General features: G+C 48.2%; 4 protein-coding genes across 5 annotated transcripts; 1 reads left to right on the forward strand and 3 right to left on the reverse strand.

Moving 5' to 3' along the window:
- Positions 1 to 266: 266 nt before the first annotated feature.
- On the reverse strand, positions 267 to 7365 carry EIF3I (eukaryotic translation initiation factor 3 subunit I). The gene is made up of 11 exons (XM_058040294.1): positions 7315 to 7365; positions 7001 to 7093; positions 6831 to 6918; positions 6287 to 6352; positions 4398 to 4547; positions 3262 to 3389; positions 1906 to 2016; positions 1541 to 1630; positions 1063 to 1136; positions 887 to 979; positions 267 to 611 (listed from the first exon to the last, which is right to left on the reverse strand). Exons 1-11 carry the CDS (start codon positions 7315 to 7317, stop codon positions 530 to 532), a joined length of 978 nt encoding a protein of 325 aa, XP_057896277.1. The 5' UTR covers positions 7318 to 7365; the 3' UTR covers positions 267 to 529.
- Positions 7366 to 8493: 1128 nt separating this feature from the next.
- Positions 8494 to 11356, forward strand: TMEM234 (transmembrane protein 234). Its single transcript, XM_058040050.1, has 4 exons — positions 8494 to 8964; positions 10262 to 10328; positions 10455 to 10547; positions 11070 to 11356. Exons 1-4 carry the CDS (start codon positions 8494 to 8496, stop codon positions 11129 to 11131), a joined length of 693 nt encoding a protein of 230 aa, XP_057896033.1. The 3' UTR covers positions 11132 to 11356.
- Positions 11357 to 11966: 610 nt separating this feature from the next.
- On the reverse strand, positions 11967 to 13148 carry LOC131093188 (uncharacterized). 2 transcript variants are annotated; one of them, XM_058040293.1, is made up of 3 exons: positions 12430 to 13148; positions 12374 to 12397; positions 11967 to 12271 (listed from the first exon to the last, which is right to left on the reverse strand). In XM_058040293.1, the coding sequence occupies exons 1-3, from the start codon at positions 13128 to 13130 to the stop codon at positions 12070 to 12072; spliced, it is 927 nt and encodes a 308-aa protein (XP_057896276.1). In that variant the 5' UTR covers positions 13131 to 13148; the 3' UTR covers positions 11967 to 12069. The 2 variants fall into 2 exon arrangements, with proteins under 2 accessions (XP_057896276.1, XP_057896275.1); XM_058040292.1 differs by lacking the exon at positions 12374 to 12397 and having other exon boundaries at positions 12398 to 13130.
- Positions 13149 to 13429: 281 nt separating this feature from the next.
- On the reverse strand, positions 13430 to 17386 carry IQCC (IQ motif containing C). The gene is made up of 6 exons (XM_058040051.1): positions 17273 to 17386; positions 16756 to 16899; positions 16599 to 16658; positions 15556 to 15805; positions 14870 to 14979; positions 13430 to 13690 (listed from the first exon to the last, which is right to left on the reverse strand). The coding sequence occupies exons 1-6, from the start codon at positions 17384 to 17386 to the stop codon at positions 13583 to 13585; spliced, it is 786 nt and encodes a 261-aa protein (XP_057896034.1). The 3' UTR covers positions 13430 to 13582.
- Positions 17387 to 17397: the final 11 nt, after the last annotated feature.

Consider the following 17397-nt stretch of genomic DNA (forward strand, 5'->3'; position numbering starts at 1 on the left):
CCCAGCAGACAGAGCAGCGGGGCCAGGCGTGTGCAAAACAATTCCTGGCTGCTGAATTTGCAGCTTTTTCACACTTGAGGGCAGGGCTGAGGCTGTGGAGCCTCCCTGGGAAGGAGTTCATGGATGGGCAGAGGTCCCAGGAGGAGCAGCGCTGCTCCATGGGTGTGGAACAAATGACAACAGAGCTGGCAAAACAAAGTCCTTGGGTTAATTTTGATCCAGATAGGGAAAAATCAACCTAAAAAAAAAAAAACCCACAGAGGTGCTTTTCTTTGTGTTTAGAAAAGATTTCTATTTATTTCCTCTTTTTTTTCCCCTCCCCCTGGTTTATAAATATGCCCAGCAGGGCAGGCAGCCAACTCCAGTTCCCCTCACTCTTGTCCCAGTAAAAACCACTGGAGAGTTCCCACTTCCCCAACCTCCCAAACCTCCAAAATCGCTGCCAAAAACAACTTCAGGCCCTTCCTGGAGCCCTGGGCAAGGGCTTGGAGAAGGGAAAAGAAGAGGAGAAGAGAAGGAAATTCCTCCTTCAGGCTTCAAACTCGAACTCGAAGTACTGGGGGTCGAAGTAGTGGATGCGGACGTAGCCATCCTCACCCCCACTGCTGTAACTGCAGGAGGAAAGGGAAAACCAAGGATGAGAAACTCAGGAATGCTGCTGACAGCAAAAATAGGAAGTTTGGCCTCCCCATCCACTCCTGAAACTGATACAGGAATCACAAAGTGGAAAAAAAATTCAGGAATGTGGCCCAAGTGTGGGGCAGGGTGTGGGTGACTCCCTGGGCTGGCTCAGAATGGGAGAATTCAGGGCCTGGTTCCACTCCCACCCTGAGTCTGGTCATATCCCAGTTCAAAAGTGGGACTGGGGACACTGCAAGGCTCTCACCTCTTCCCATCAGGGTGGAAGGCCACGCTGTTGATGGGCCCAAAGTGCCCCTTGACTCTGCCAAACTCCTCCTCAAAAGCCAAGTGGAAGAACCTGGGAGGAGGAAGATGGAAATTGTCACAAAGCCAGGAGGGACAAAAGCACAGAATCCTCAAAAACAACAAAACAGCACCAACCTGGCCTCGAATTTGCCAATCCTGGTGGAGGTTGTGGTCACATCCATGGCCTCCTGTCCTCCTCCCAGCACCACCTGCAGGGGAAGGAAACCAGAGAAATCACAGAGCCCTTCAGTGCTTCCCTCTGGGATTTGGGGTTGGGAAAAACCTCCAACATTGATCCCCACCTTAAAACCAGTTTAGACCAGTGAGTGCCAGGTCCAGAGGTTCCCTGGACACCTCCAGAGGTGGTGACAGCCTCCAGCACTTCCCAAAAATCCCACAAATCCCACAAATCCACCAGCAGCCTCCAACCCCCTGAGGAATTCCCACCTCCCTGGCACTTTCCATCAGAGCACACCAAACTTTGCTCCCAGGGCCTGACCCAGCAAAAATTCCCCAGGTTTTTCCTTATTCCAGAGTGTTTTGGGCTGGACTGGGAACAGCCACGCTGCAGGAGTCCCAGGATCAGTGAGAGCCTCAGGGAGCTCATCCTTACATGATCAAAAATGGGGGACAGGGCAGCAGAGTTCACCGGCCGCTCCGTCCTGAACGTCTTCAGGTGCTCCAGGGATGTGCAGTCAAAGAGCTATGAGGGAAAAATGATAAATTAATTCATTATCTCCAGCTGCTGGGCCTCACCTGCATGGATGTTCCCTCTCCAAGCTCAAATCCCAAAAATACTCCCCCAAAAAGGGAAATCTTCCACCTTCCAGAATCGGAACTGCAAATGTTCTACGGAAATACCAAAATATTTCACTTTCAATGCTTGGCTGTTCATTTTCTTTCTCACTGAACGTTCTCAAGGAGCAGAACCCCCCTCTGAGGAGAGATCCTGGCAGGAAAAGTGCAGGCAAAGCTCACCTTGGCTGTGTTATCCTTGGAAGCAGTGATGAACATGGTCATGTCCCTGGAGGTCTGGATGTCGTTGATTTGCTTGGTGTGCTCCTTGATATTGGAGAGCTGCTCCCCTGACTGGAGGGAAAAAGAGTTTTCAGGGAGGTGGGAAGGGATTCCTCACTAAAAACAGCCTGGGAGATCATGGAATAAAATCCTGGAATGCTTTGGGTGGGAAGGGAATTTAGGAATGGATTCAGTTCCACACCCTGTACTGAGGTGTCACTTCCAGACTTGCTTGGGGCAGCCTCAGATTTTAACAAAGGAGGGGAAAAGGAGTTCTCAGGGAGCTGGGAAGGGATTCCCTCATCACAAATAACATGGAATGGAATCCTGGAAGTGATTCCCTCATTAAAAACAGCCTGGAATGGAACCTGGAATGATCAGGGTGGGAATTTAGGAATGGATTCAGTCCCAGGTCCCTGCTCTGTGTCAATTCCAGCCTCGCTCCGAGGAGCCTCAGATTTTAACAGAGCAGGGGAAGAGGAATTTTCAGTGAGCTAGGAAGTGATTCCCTCGTTAAAAACATCTTGGGAGAACATGGAATAGAACCCTGGAATGCTTTGGGAGGGAATTTAGGAGTGGATTCAGTTCCACACCCTGTGCTGAGGTGTCACTTCCAGACTTGCTTGGGGGAGCCTCAGATTTTAACAGGGGAGGGGAAGAGGAATTTTCAGGGAGCTGGGAAATGTTTTCCTCATTAAAAATAATTTGGGAGATAATGGAATAAAATCCTGGGAGAACAAGGAACAGAACCCCCAGAACAGAAATGCACTGGGAGGGAATTTAGGAAAGGATTCAGTTCCATGTCCCTGCTCTGCATCACTTCCAGCCTCACCTGGAGTAGCCTCAGATTTTAACAGGGGAGGGGAATTTTCATGGAGCTGGGAAGTGATTCCCTCATTCAAAACAACTTAAAAGAACATGGAATGGAATCCTGGAATGCTTTGGGTAGGAAGGGAATTTAAGAATGGATTCATTTCCATGTCCCTGTGCTGAGGTGTCACTTCCAGCTTCGCTCAGGGGAGCCCCAGATTTTAACAAGAGAAGGGAAGAGGGATTTTCAGGGAGCTGGGAAGTGATTCCCCCATTAAAATAAACATGGAACAGAAGAGCTCATGGAATAAAACCTGGAATGCTCTGGGCTGGAAGGAAATTTAGGAACAGATTCAGTTCCACACCCTGCTCTGTGCCAACTCCAGCCTCGCTCAGAGCACCCCCATATCTCAATGATCCTTGCTGGAGCTGCTGTTTGGAGCCCCCAATCCCACATGCCAGCCCTGATCCCCTCAGGAATGCTGCCCAGGCTGTCCCAGGCCCTACCTTGGCACTGAACTGGTTGAGCTCCCCGTTCTCATGGCCAGCAATGATGAACTCCCCAAGGGGGCCCCACACGGCGCTGGTGATCTTGGAGTCGCTGCAGGGAATCTTCATGTAGGGCTCGTTGTTCTCTGGGGGAGGGAAAGGGGAAATCAGCACCCAGAGCCACCTCTGAGCCCTTTGTGCCCTCTGCCCAGCCTGCATTTGGGATTTTCCAGCATTTCAAGGTGCATTTTTATTTATGGAGCTCAGATTTCCATGGCAGCATTTTGGAATCCCATAACGAAGAGGGAAGGAATTGTGTCCTTGCTTATGTGATCACCCCCCTCCCAGCAAAGATATTTTTTTAGGGAAAAAAAAAAAATCACCCCCAAGCACTCTCAGCAAAGAGATTTTTTTAGGGAAATTCAATTTTCAAGAGCAGGAATTCAGGATGAACTCCCTGCTGCAGCATTCCCACAGATTGGCTCTTCCCTGTTCCTGATGCTCCTGAGGTAAAAGGGAGCTTTATAATCCCCTATAAAATTAAGATTTATCCTTTTATGTCCCATGCTCAGCTTGGATTTGGGATTTTCCAGCATTTCAAGGTGGATTCCTTGGTAGCTTTTATTTATGGAGCTCAGATTTCCAGGGGCTCAGGGGCTGCATTTTGGAATCCCATAAGGAAGGCAATGAAGGAATTGTGGTAAAAGAGAGCTTTATAATCCCCTATAAAATTAAGATTTATCCTTTTATGTCCTCTGCTCAGCTGGATTTGGGATTTTCCAGCATTTCAAGGGTGGATTTTTATTTATGGAGCTCAGATTTCCAGGGACAGCATTTTGAAATCCCATAGGGAAGGGGGGTGGATTTTCCAGCATTTCAAGGGTGGATTTTTATTTATGGAGCTCAGATTTCCAGGGCAGCATTTTTGAAATCCCATAAGGAAGGGGATGAAGGAATTGTGTCCTTGCTGAAGTGATCACCCCCAACCACTCCAAACCATCCACAAAAGAGATTTTTTAGGGAAGCTTCTCTGCTCCATCCCTGAAAATATTCCAGGTTCGAGCAACTTGGGCTGGGGAAAGGAATCCCTGCCCATGAGATTTAACCCCAAAAGCCCCAGTGGGACCCCAGAGGGGGCTCCCCTGGCCCCTCACCAATCTGGCTGGGGTCCCTGAGGTCGAAGAAGCTCACAAAGCACTGGTAGCCCATCTGCTTGTCCGTGGAGAACATGATGATGTTCCCTCCAAAGTCGAAGCCACACGTCCTCACAGCTGAGCTGGTCTTCACCAGGGCCAGCTGCTTCCCTGGGGGGCAGAGCAGGGAAAAAAGGGATTTCACTATTAAAAACAGCCTGGCAGAGCATGGAATGGAAGCTGGAATGGAAGCTGGAATGATCTGGGGGGGAATTTGGGAATGGATTCAGTTCCAGGTCTCTGTGCTGTGACAATTCCAGCCTCGCTCAGGGGAACACCAGATTTTAAAAAGGGGAGGGGAAGAGGAATTTTCAGGGAGCTGGGAAGGGATTTCCTCATTAAAAACACCTTGGGAGAACATGGAATGGAACCCTGGATTGGAGCTTGGAATGATCAGGGTGGGAATTTAGGAATGGATTCAGTTCCAGGTCTCTGTGCTGTGTCAGTTCCAGCCTCACTCAGGAGAACCTTAGATTTTAACAGAGATGGGGAAAAGGAATTTTCAGGGAGCTGGGAAATTATTCCCTCATTAAAAACAAACTGGGAGAGCATGGAATAAAATCCTGGAATGATTTGGAAGTGAATTTAGGAATGGATTCCGTTCCAGGTCCCTGCTCTGTGACAATTCCAGGCTCACTCAGGGGAACCTCAGATTTTAACAAGAGGAGGGGAAGAGGAATTTTCAGGGAGCTGGGAAATGTTTTCCTCATTAAAAACATCTTGGGAGAACATGGAATGGAATCCTGGAATAATATGGAAGTGAATTAAGGAGTGAATTCAGTTCCACACCCCTGCACTGAGGTGTCACTTCCAGCCTTGCTGGGGGAACCTCAGATTTTAACATGGGAGGGGAAGAGGAATTTTCAAACTTCTGGGAAGTGATTCCCTCATTAAAAACACCCATCCTCGTTGGGAGAAGGTGTTGGAATAGAATAGAACCCTGGAATGGAACCTGGAATGATCTGGGTGGGAATTTAGGAGTGGATTCAGTTCCACATCTCTGTGCTGTGACAATTCCAGCCTCGCTCAGGGGAACACCAGATTTTAAAAAGGGGAGGGGAAGAGGAATTTTCAGGGAGCTGGGAAATGATCCCCTCATTAAAAACAAACTGGGAGAGCATGGAATAAAATCCTGGAATGCTCTGGGTGGGAATTAAGGAGTGGATTCAGTTCCACACCCTGCACTGAGGTGTCACTTCCAGCCTTGCTGGGGGAACCTCAGATTTTAACATGGGAGGGGAAGAGGAATTTTCAAAGTTCTGGGAAGTGATTCCCTCATTAAAAACAGCCTGGAGAGCATGGAATAAAATCCTGGAATGCTCTGGGTGGGAATTAAGAAGTGGATTAATTTCTACACCACAGTGTACTGAGGTGTCACTTCCAGCCTTGCTGGGGGAACCTCAGATTTTAACAGTGGAAGAGAAGAGGAATTTTCAGGGAGCTGGGAAATGTCTTCCTCATTAAAAATAACATGGAATGGAATCCTGAAATGTTTTAGGTGGGAAGAAAATTTAGGAATGGGTTCAGTTCCACACCCTGTGCTGAGGTGTCACTTCCAGCCTCGCTCAGAGGAGCCTCAAATTTTAAAAGGGAAAAGGAATTTTCAGGGAGCTGGGAATTGATTCCCTCATTAAAAACAGCCTGGAGTAGAACCCTGGAATGCTCTGGAAGGCAATTTAGGAATGGATTCAGTTCCACACCCCTGTGCTGAGGTGTCACTTCCAGCCTTGCTTGGGGCAGCCTCAGATCTTACCAGGGGAGGGGAGGAGTCCCAGCAGTGTCCCAGCAATGTCCCCCAGGCCCAGGGATGTCCCAGGACTGTCCCCAAAGGGAGTTTGGGGTGCTCTCACCTGTCTCACAGTCCCACAGGCGGCAGCTGTTGTCTGCAGAGCCGGTCAGGACGTGCCTGGTGTCCCCTGGGCCTCCATTAAGGGAAAATCAGCCCCAAATTCCCCTGCCAGGGCACTCACAGGACGCTTCTGAACCCAAAAAGGGATTTTTTTTGGGGGGCAAAACCTCCCCCAGGGAAGGCAACACAGAGCCCAAGTGTTCCCATGGCAAAATCCCATAATTCCCTCATGAAATTTAAAAGAAAGGGTTCAGATTCTTACATTTAAACAGTTTCTCCACACTTTTATCTCTGCTGCCTGTGGAAAACCTTCCCAAATACCCAGAGAAGCAGCAAAAGGCACAACAAACCCAGATATCCATTGGGATCTTATCCTAAATGGGAAAACACCCAAAAAAAAAAAAAAAAAAAACGAAAAGAAGAGGCAGCAGAAGAATTTAAATGCTGCTCTTGGAGAGGAAGACGAGAAGCAGCCGGGAGGAAGCACCGGGGATGATTCAGACACTAAAATATGAAATAAAACCGGTTTGGGGATCAAAGGATACAGTCAGCATCCACACACCACACAGCTCCCGTGTGCCCATTGTAGGTCCCCAACCTCTCGCCGTTCACCGAATACCAAACATTGACAATCTGCGAGGAAGGGGGGAAAAAATTAATTAAAATTAAGGATTAATTAATGGACGGTTAATTAGCGCGGGTGGGGAGCACTCACGGGATCCTTGGCCACGGTGAACAGCAGGTCTCCCTCGCGGTTGTATTTGATCTGAGTGATGGAGCGCTCATGGCCTTGCAGCAGGATGGGCTTCTGTAATTAATGATTAAATAATTAATGAGGGTGAGGATAGGGGGGGGCGAGCGCGGCCCCTGGTCCGAGGCTCCTGGGACGCGGGGGGTCGGCCAAGCCAAGCCAAGCCAAGCCAAGCCGCTCCGCCGCGCCCAGGAGCCGCGGACCGGGAGTGCGGAGCCGGTGAATCATCGGTGGCACCGAAACTCGCGGCCCCGAGCCCGCGGCCATCCCGCTCTCACCATGGCGGCCACGCTGAGGCCTCAGGGGGCGGCACTTCCGGGATGGCGGCGGCGCGCCGGAAATACGTTGCGGTATCCATGGTAACAGAGGGGCTTCCGGGAAAGCAGGAAGTATAACGGCGTTGCCATGGCGACCGCGGGTGAGGAGGGAGTGATGGCGGCGCGGGGAGGGTTTGGATGGGAAGGGGAAACGTGGCTGGGAGGGCTGAGGGGGTGCGAGGAGGGAGGGTCGGGCTCTTGTGGCAGGACGGGGACGGGGAATGGGGAAGGGATTTGGGGATCAGCCGGTCCCGCGGGCAAGGACAGCTGGCACCGGCCCGGGCTGCTCCGGGCTCATCCGGCCGGGCCTCGGGCACTGCCCGGTACTGAGGGTGATGCCTGGAGAGGCTCTCTGGAACAGAGGCTGGACAGAGTTAAAGAATAAAGTAAGAATTTGTTAAAAGACCTTTAATTGATACACTTTGGGCCGTACTAGAGCCCGGCTGTGGCTACACCCAAGATAGACCCCAAGTCACGAGTTCTCACACTTTTCTAAGTTTTGGTCCATTTCCATATGGGCTTCAGTGTCCAGTTCCAGCTCAGGTTCTGCAGTCCCACCCTCCCAGTTTGTTCCCCTCCATTCCCTGCTGTTTGCACTTTTGGGGGCTGAGGCTGCAGCGGTGTCCTTGGTTCTGGGGCTGGAAAAGGATTGTGCCGTGGGACTGAGGAGAGGAAAAGGATTGTGCCGTGGGACTGAGGAGAGGAAAAGGATTGTGCCGTGGGACTGAGGAAAGGAAAAGGATTGTGCTGTGGGACTGAGCTGTGAGGAGAACTTGCTAAAACACTTTATATAAAGTTCAGAGTCACACACTAAGGCACTGCAGAGTATGGAAAATATAAAACCTAAAACTGAAGGCATCAAGGGGGCTGATGCCGGGCTGGCCCCATGGCTCTGACCCCGTTGTTCCCGGGGCTGAGGCCGGGCTGGCTCCCGGCTCTGACCCCGCTGTTCCCGGGGCTGAGGCCGGGCTGGCTCCCGGCTCTGATCCCGCTGTTCCCGGGGCCGGGCTGGCTCCCGGCTCTGATCCCGCTGTTCCCGGGGCCGGGCTGGCCCCATGGCTCTGACCCCGCTGTTCCCGGGGCCGGGCTGGCTCCCGGCTCTGACCCCGCTGTTCCCAGGGCTGAGGCCGGGCTGGCCCCATGGCTCTGACCCCGCTGTTCCCGGGGCTGAGGCCGGGCTGGCTCCCGGCTCTGACCCCGCTGTTCCCGGGGCCGAGGCCGGGCTGGCTCCCGGCTCTGACCCCGCTGTTCCCGGGGCTGAGGCCGGGCCGGCTCCCGGCTCTGACTCCGATGTTCCCGGGGCCGGGCTGGCTCCCGGCTCTGACCCTGCCGTTCCCGGGGCCGGGCTGGCTCCCGGCTCTGACCCCGCTGTTCCCGGGGCCGGGCTGGCTCCCGGCTCTGACCCCGCTGTTCCCGGGGCCGGGCCGGCTCCCGGCTCTGACCCCGCCGTTCCCCGCAGGGCAGGCGCTGGCCCTGGCGCTGGTGGCCGCGCTCTGGGGCGGGACGGGCCCGTTCCTGAGGGCCGCAGCCGCGGGCATGGAGGAGCAGCGGGGCCGGGGCCGCCTGCGGCAGCTGCTGGCGGAGCTGCGATTCCTCAGCTTCAACTGGCAGGTGAGAGCCCGCCTGGCATTAATTATAAATTATAAATACCATTAATGGCTTCTTTGTCATTGGTGTGTTGGCTTCTGCAAGTTATTGGTAATCACAGAGATCCTGATATAGTGCAGCTTGTAATCCCTTTTAACCGCTTTTTGGTATAATAAATATAATAAATAATATAAATAATATAATAAATAATATAATAAATATAATAAATATAATATATATACTATACTGTACTATAATATAGTAACATAATAATGTAATATAATATATATTATATGTATTATATATATTATACATAATATATTGTATCATATATAGTTTATATATAATATATATTATATTATATGTGTAATATATACTATATATATATTACATTATATATAGTTTATTAATATTAAATAATATTAATTAATTTAATTAATATATAATGTATATTTATATATTATTATCTAATTAATGTAAAGCAGTTATATGTAACATAATGTAAATATAATACAATATAATATAATGTAAATATAATATAATGTAAATATAATGTAAATATAATATAATGTAAATATAATATAATATAATATAATATAATATAATATAATATAATATAATATAATATAATATAATATAATATAATATAATATAATATAATATAATATAATATAATATATCAGGTTTTGTATGCACCGTGTAGTTTATATCAATAATAATGTGGTAAATATAGCTTAGAGCTTCTCATACTATTAAAGTGCAAACTATGTGCTGTTAAATATTTTATTTGTGGAACTAACTCAGATAATAATGTAAAGTAGCTCTGTTAATTCAATGTGTTTGTGGACTGTCTCATCTGAATAATCAAGAGATAAAGAAAACTTTGCTGAAAATTTGGTATCCTTGCTGAAACCCCAATATCCACAATTCCCCATGCTCAGGGGGTTATTCCTGCAGAATTCCCACCTCTCCCAGGTGTCCTGCACCACAGAATCCTCAAAAACAAAATTAAAAAAAGAGCTCCAGGGTTTCTCCAGCACCACCAATCCCCAAAGGAAAGGGAAGATCAATCCCTGGGCTGCTCTGGGTCAGGGTTTTCCCTGCCAGAGGGAAAAGAACCAACCTGGCCTGGAATTTGCCAGTCCTGGTGGAGGTTTGGTCACATCCATGGGCTCCTGCCCTCCTCCAGCACCACCTGCAGGGAGGGAAACCAGAGACACCAAAACCAGAGCCCTGGGAATGGGAAAAACCTCCAGGACTGAGGCCAGCCTTGAAATTGAAACCAGTTTGGAACCTCAGGCAGCTCTGTGTTCTCCTGCAGTACCTGGTGCCCTTCCTGCTCAACCAGGCTGGATCTCTGCTCTTCTACCTCACCTTGGCCTCCACAGGTCAGATCCTGCTGCTTTTTTTTTGGGGTGCTTTGATGGGATTTTGTGGCTCAGCCAAACAGCAAGAAGATCCCTTGGAATAATCCCAAATAAATCAAATTTCTGCACTTGGATCTCGCGTTTCAGACCTGTCCCTGGCAGTGCCACTCTGCAACTCCCTGGCTTTGGTTGTGACCTTGGTGACTGGGAAAATCCTGGGAGAGGACATTGGGGGCAAAAGTGAGTCCCACTTCCAGCTTTTATTGGATTGAGATGATCTGATTTGATTTTTAATGTAAAATTTAATTTCTAATATGGGGGATTTAATTTATAATGTGGGAGATTTGATTTTAATGTATAATTTAATTTATAATCTAATCTGAAGACACCAAACACCCCACAAGGCTTGAACTGGGTCAGAGCAGCTTTGGCTGCAGGGAATTGAAAAGGGAATGGAAAATTCCTATTTTAATGGGATTTTTTTATCCCATTGAAAAGGGAAAGGGAATTGAAATAGATTTTTGGGCAGGACTGGTGAATTTAAAGCCACAATTGTCTGTTTAAAGCTAAAAGGATTTAAATTTCCCTCAGTAAAATGCCCACCATGGAAAAGGAGTGGCCCAAAAGTCAACGTGCCCTGCTCAGGTGGTCAGGAAAAAGCAGGAAATTGGGGAATTTCAAACTGCAGGAGCTGGAGGTCGTTGTTTGGGGCAGATTCCCAGTGTGTCCCCATTTGCTGATCCTGGATTTGTTCCTCCCCAGGAGCTGTGGCAGGAATGCTGTTCACCATGCTGGGGGTGTCCCTGTGCCTGGCTGGGGCCTGAGGCAGCAGCAGAACAGCAGAGGATGACCCAGAGGAGGATGATCCACCTGGGAAAGTGTTTTGGGATGGATCCCAAACAAATCCCAAGGATTGCACTCCCCACTGCAGGGACAGCAGCCAGCCTTGTGCCTTAAGGGGATTTTGGTGCCTCTTTGAAGGCCACAGTGACCAAACTTGGACAGCACTGAAGGGGGGTAAGAAAGGGTTAATAAATTATCCAGTGTGACCTCCTGGCACTGATGGGAGTTTTTGATTAGTCCAAACCCTTCTGAGCACCCCTAAACCCTTCTGAGCACCCCTAAACCCTTCCAAGCAGCCACTCACTGATCCCAAACCCTCCTGAGCACCCCAAAACCTTCTGGCCACCTCTAAACCCTTCCAAGCAGCCACTCACTGATCCCAAACCCTCCTGAGCACCCCAAACCCTCCTGAGCACCCCAAAACCTTCTGGCCACCTCTAAACCCTTCCAAGCAGCCCCTCACTGAGCCCAAACCAAACCCTTCCAGTTATCCTAAACCCTTCTGCCCACCCCAAACCCTTCTGAGCACCCTAAAGCCTCCTGAGCACTCCAAACCCTTCAACCTCACTGATCCCAAATCCTTCCAAGCAGCCCCTCACTGAACCCAAACCCTTTTGCCAAGCCCAAACCAACTTCTTCCAGTTACCCTAAACCCTTCTGAGAATCCCAAACCTTTCCAGCCACCCCAAACCCTTCTGACAACCCTAAACCTCCTGAGCAGCCTCCTGAGCACCCCAAACCCTCCTGTGCATCCTCAGGGCTCTCTGATCCCGCAGGATTTATCCCTCAGGATCTGATCCAGGTTCCCACCAGGATTTCTGGATCAGCACTCGTGTCCCACCCCTGTCCAGGTGCTGTCACCTACCTGTCACAGTTTGGGAAGTCCCAAAGCTCCTGTCCTGTCCTGGCCACCCCTCCCTCAGCCATGGAGACACCAGGAGAAACCAGTGAGCCAGGCAGGAACAGCTTCAGCATCAGGAAAAGATTTTTTTTTTTTATTCTCAAAAAATAAAAAGAATTCCAGAATTCCAGAGCAGAAGGATCCACATCTGCTGTGGGGTCGGGGCAAGGAAGAACAGCACCAGTGTGGGAGAAAGTCCCTGAGGGAACCTGGGATGTCCCTGGATGTCCCCCTGGGATGTCCCTTTGTGAGGGACCTGGGGTGTCCCTGCATGTCCCTTTCTGATGGACCTAGGATGTCCCTTTGTCCTTTTCTGAGGGACCTGGGATGTCCCTTTCTGAGGGACCTGGGATGTCCCTTTGTCCTTTTCTGAGGGACCTGGGATGTCCCTGGATGTCCCTTTCTGAGGGACCTGGGATGTCCCTTTGTCCTTTTCTGAGGGACCTGGGATGTCCCTGGATGTCTCTTTCTGAAGGATCTGGGATGTCCCCAAGGGATGTCCCTTTCTGAGGGACCTGGGATGTCCCTGGATGTCTCTTTCTGAGGGACCTGGGATGTCCCTGGTTGTCTCTTTCTGAGGGATCTGGGATGACCCCTGGGATGTCCCTTTCTGAAGGATCTGGGATGTCCCTGGATGTCCCTTTCTGAGGGATCTGGGATGTCCCCAAGGGATGTCCCTTTCTGAGGGACCTGGGATGTCCCTGGATGTCCCTTTCTGAGGGATCTGGGGTGTCCCTGAGCTGAAGGAATTGCCAAAGCACCAGCTCCTTTGTCCAGGAGAGAATTCCCAGAGGCAGAATGAGCCTCACCCCAAGGATCAGGGGATTGCCCTCCCTCCCCACTCTGCACTCCCAAAAACCCCCAGGGACACCCAGGACAGTGCAGAGCCACCCCAGACCCAACTCCCACATGGAACCCCCCCAGTTCTGTGGGCAGAGCTCCTTCCTGCAGCTCCTGCTCCTCCACAGCCCCTGCTGGGAGTGCCAACCCTCCTGTCCCACCTGGATCATCCAGCTCAGCCCCAGCAGGATCCCCTGGGATGGGATGGGATCCATGGGATGGGATGGGATGGGATCCATGGGGTGGGATGGGAGGAAGGGAAGGGAAGGGAAGGGAAGGGAAGGGAAGGGAAGGGAAGGGAAGGGAAGGGAAGGGAAGGGAAGGGAAGGGAAGGGAAGGGAAGGGAAGGGAAGGGAAGGGAAGGGAAGGGAAGGGAAGGGAAGGGAAGGGAAGGGAAGGGAAGGGAAGGGAAGGGAAGGGAAGGGAAGGGAAGGGAAGGGAAGGGAAGGGAAGGGAAGGGAAGGGAAGGGAAGGGAAGGGAAGGGAAGGGAAGGGAAGGGAAGGGAAGGGAAGGGAAGGGAAGGGAAGGGAAGGGAAGGGAAGGGAAGGGAAGGGAAGGGAAGGGAAGGGAAGGGATCCCTCCAGGACACTCCCGTGGCTGCTGCTGCTCAGTGCTGCTCACACCCAACACCCCCAGCAGGATTCAGCTCCATTTCTCCGGGGTGAGGCACCCCCAGCTGTCCCTGTGCCATCAGAGCTGCTGCTGCTGCAGCCCCAGGGCCTCTCCACAGCAGGCCAGGAACTCGGGGATGCTGCAGGGAGGGGCAGCAACTCCCAACTTCTGCCTCAGCAGCAGGAACTGCGGGGAGACACAGCCCGATGTACATCGCTTTGTGTTTTCCATCTGTTTGTTTATATTTTCTTTTAGATCTCTTTATATTTTCTATTTCCTTTTCTATTGCCTTTGATAGTTCTTTCTATTTTCTCTTTTATTTTATATTTTCTTTTCTACTTCCTTTTCTATTGCCTTTGATATTTCTTTATAGTTTCTGTTTTATTTTCTATTTTCTATTTCCTTTTCTATTGTCTTTGATAGTTCTTTTTATTTATATTTTCTACTTTATATTTTCATTTATATTTCCTTTATCTTTTCTTTGATATATTTCCGTTATATTTTATTTTCTTAATATTTCCTTTATATTTTTTATATTCCTTTGATATAGATTTGATACTTTATTTTTTAGCTTTCTTTATATTTTCTTTTATATTCCCTTAATATTTCTTTTATATTCCTTTATATTTTCTATTTTCTTTTATATTCCTTTATATTTTTATATTTTCTTTGATATTTCTATTTTATTTTCTATTTTCCTTTATATTTTATTTGATATTCTTTTAATTTTTTAATATTTTCTGTAATATTTTCCTTTATATTCCTTTATATTTTCTTCTGTATTTCCTTCATATTTTGATATTCTTTTCTATTTTTATATTTTCTTTTATATATTATACTCCTTTATATTTTCTTTGATATTTCCTTCATATTTTGATATTCCTTTCTATTTTTATATTTTCTTTTATATTTTATATTCCTTCATATTTTTAAAGTATTTTCCTTTATATTTTCTTTTATATATTCTTGGATATTTCTATTTTATCTTTTCCTTGATATTTTCCTTGATATTCCTTTCTATTTTTTAAAATATTTTCCTTTATATTCCTTTATCTTTTAAAATATTTCCCTTTATATTTTCTTTGATATCTCCTTCATATTTTCTTTAATATTCCTTATATTTTAATATTTTCATTTATATTTTCTTTGATATCTCCTTCATAGTTGCTTTAATATTCCTTATATTTTAATATTTTCCTTTATATTTCCCATGCTATTCCTTCCTATTTTTTTTATATTTTCCTTTATACTTCCCTTGATATTTCTGATTTTTTTTAATATATTTTCCCTTATATTTTCTTGGATATTTCCTTTATATTTTCCTTGATTTTCCTCCATATTTCCTTTGCAATCCCCATTCCTCACCTGTTTCCTGCTGGCAATGGCCTGTTGGACCCACAGCAGCTCCAGCAGCAGCCGAGTCCTGAGGGCCTGCAGCTCCCAACGGGGCAGCCCCTGCAGTTCCTCTGGGATTTCTGCAAAAAATGGGGAAAAAAAACCCCAAAATTCAGTCATGTAGGGGCAGCCCCTGCAGCTCCTCTGGGATTTCTGCAAAAAAACAGGAAAAAAATCAAAATTCAGTCATGTAGGGGCTGTTCCTGCAGCTCCTCTGGGATTCCTGCAAAAAAAATGGCGAAGAAATCAAAATTCAGTCATGTAGGGGCAGCCCCTGCAGCTCTGGGATTCCTGCAAAAAAATGGGGAAAAAAATCAAAATTCAGTCATGTAGGGGCTGTTCCTGCAGCTCCTCTGGGATTTCTGCAAAAAAAATGGGGAAAAAATCAAAATTCAGCTCTGTGAGGGCTGCTCCTGCAGCTTCTCTGGGATTTCTGCAAAAAAAAATGGGGAAAAAAATCAAAATTCAGTCATGTAGGGGCTGTTCCTGCATTTCCTCTGGGATTCCTGCAAAAAATGGGGAAAAAAAATCAAAATTCAGCCCCTGCAGCTCCTCTGGGATTCCTGCAAAAAAAATGGGGAAAAAACCAAAATTCAGCCCTGAGGGGGCTTCTCCAACATTCCCAAAATATTCCCAAAATATCTGGTGTCCCTCACCTGTGCTGGCTCCCAGCTCGCTGCTGTCACTGTCCCACTCCAGGGCTCCCTCCTCTTCCTCCTCAGGGCCTTCAGCAGCACCACACCCCAAATCTGGGGGGTTTTGGGTGGTTTTGGGGTTTTTGGGGTTTGGGGCTGAGGGGGGGATGTTCCCACCTTGCTCTGCTCCACCAGGATTCAACTTGTTGCATTTTTTTCTTTTTTTGTTCTCTGCAGCCTCCCCTGGATCCAAAGGTTTTCCTGGAAAGTGCTGAAAAAAAAAAAAAAAAAAAGGAAGGAAAAGAGAAAAAAAAAAAATCCCAATACAATAAAAAAGAGTAAAAAAGACGAGAAAATATTTTAAAAAATCAAGAAAGCGTAAAAAAATATATGAGAGGAATAGGAAGAAAAAATGAAGATGAATAGGAAGAAAATAGGCAGAAAAAAAGGAATATGAAAGAAAACATAAAGAAATATAAGAGAATGTAAAAGAAATATAAAATAAACATAAAATATCAAAGAAAATATCAATGAAAGTATTAAAATAAAAGATGTATAAGAGAAAATATAAAGAAATATGAAAGAATATATTGAAAGAAGATATGTAAAAGAAAATATTAAGCAAAAGAAAATATATAAAAGAAAAGGTAAATAAATTTAAACATACCAAAGAAAATATAAAGGAGGAAATATATATATTATATTATATATATTATATTATATATTATATATTATAATACAATATAATATTATCTATATAATACTATAATAGAATATATATTATATATTATATAATACATAATATATATTATATATTATATATTTTATACTATATATAATATATACTATATAGTATATAGTATATAGTATATAATATATAATATATTATATATTATATATTACATAAAAAGTATCAAAAATCAAAGAAATATCAAAGAAAATATTAATATACACAAAATAAAATATATTTTTTAAAATATAATGGCTCTGCTGCTCTGGTTTGAGCCATCCCAACCTCTCCTGTGCTCAGGGCAGTGGCGCAGGGAGGGGAATCACTCACTCACCTGGGCAGGCCGGGCTGCACTGGGAGCGCCAAATCCTGCGGGGGCAGGGCCGGGAGCGTCCTGCGGGCAGGGGCACAGGGTCAGCGCTGCCACCGGGCACAGCCCCGCTCCCGGTGCCGCTCCCGGTGCCGCTCCCGGTGCCCCCGTGCTCACGGACCTCGGGGCCGAAGCGCGGCCGCTGCAGGACGCGGCCGCTCCAGCGCAGCTGCCTCAGGTCGCCCTCGATCTCCAGCACGGCGGCCTCGAACTCCGCCCGCACGCTCCGCAGGCGCCGCCGCAGCAGGAACCCCCTGGCACAGGCCTGGCACGGCCGGGGTCAGCGCTGAACGGGGCCGAGCCCAACCGGGCACCGGCACCGGCACCGAACCCAGCCGGGCACCGGCACCGGCACCGAACCCAACCGGGCACCGGCACCGAACCCATCCCATCGCCCGTGCCCAGGGGTGCCCTCATGGAGCTGCCCGCCCGGGGGTGCCCGCCCGGGGGTGCCCTCACGGAGGTGCCCGCCCCGAGGTGCCCTCACGGAGGTGCCCGCCCGCCCGGGGGTGCCCTCTCAGCCCTCTCCAGTTGTGCCACCCCAGGGGTTTCATCCCGAAGTGCCCCCCCCAAAGGCCCCACCCGCCTTTCCCCTTCCCTTCCCGGCCCCCCGCCGTTCCCCCGGGCCGGTCCCGCACCTGCAGCCGGGTCACGGAGCGCAGGAGCCGCCGCCGCTCCTCGGTCTCAGCCTCAGCCCCGGCCCGCGGGCCCGGCGCGGCCGCCATGGCCCCGGCGCCGCCTGCTGCCGTCATCGGGCCGCGAC

Source organism: Melospiza georgiana, chromosome 24, assembly GCF_028018845.1.
Source record: "Melospiza georgiana isolate bMelGeo1 chromosome 24, bMelGeo1.pri, whole genome shotgun sequence".
NCBI lineage: Eukaryota > Metazoa > Chordata > Aves > Passeriformes > Passerellidae > Melospiza > Melospiza georgiana.

Excerpts from the sequence above, each read along its gene's own strand:
- EIF3I (XM_058040294.1), bottom strand. Across the intron at positions 6,353-6,830 it reads GTGGTGTGTGGATGCTGACT|GGGACACCAGGCACGTCCTG; the intron begins GTATCCTTTGAT and ends ATGGAGGCCCAG. Across the intron at positions 3,390-4,397 it reads CAGGGACCCCAGCCAGATTG|AGAACAACGAGCCCTACATG; the intron begins GTGAGGGGCCAG and ends TCCCTCCCCCAG.
- TMEM234 (XM_058040050.1), top strand. The coding sequence starts at position 8,494 with ATGGCTCTGACCCCGCTGTTCCCGGGGCTGAGGCCGGGCTGGCTCCCG. Across the intron at positions 8,965-10,261 it reads TCCTCAGCTTCAACTGGCAG|TACCTGGTGCCCTTCCTGCT; the intron begins GTGAGAGCCCGC and ends GTTCTCCTGCAG. Across the intron at positions 10,548-11,069 it reads AGAGGACATTGGGGGCAAAA|GAGCTGTGGCAGGAATGCTG; the intron begins GTGAGTCCCACT and ends GTTCCTCCCCAG.
- LOC131093188 (XM_058040292.1), bottom strand. The coding sequence starts at position 13,130 with ATGGATCCCATCCCATCCCATCCCATGGATCCCATCCCATCCCAGGGG. Across the intron at positions 12,272-12,397 it reads AGGACAAAGGGACATCCCAG|GGACATCCCAGGTTCCCTCA; the intron begins GTCCCTCAGAAA and ends GGGGACATCCAG.
- IQCC (XM_058040051.1), bottom strand. The coding sequence starts at position 17,386 with ATGACGGCAGCAGGCGGCGCCGGGGCCATGGCGGCCGCGCCGGGCCCG. Across the intron at positions 16,659-16,755 it reads GGCCGCGCTTCGGCCCCGAG|GACGCTCCCGGCCCTGCCCC; the intron begins GTCCGTGAGCAC and ends CCCTGCCCGCAG. Across the intron at positions 14,980-15,555 it reads CGAGCTGGGAGCCAGCACAG|AAATCCCAGAGGAACTGCAG; the intron begins GTGAGGGACACC and ends CATTTTTTGCAG.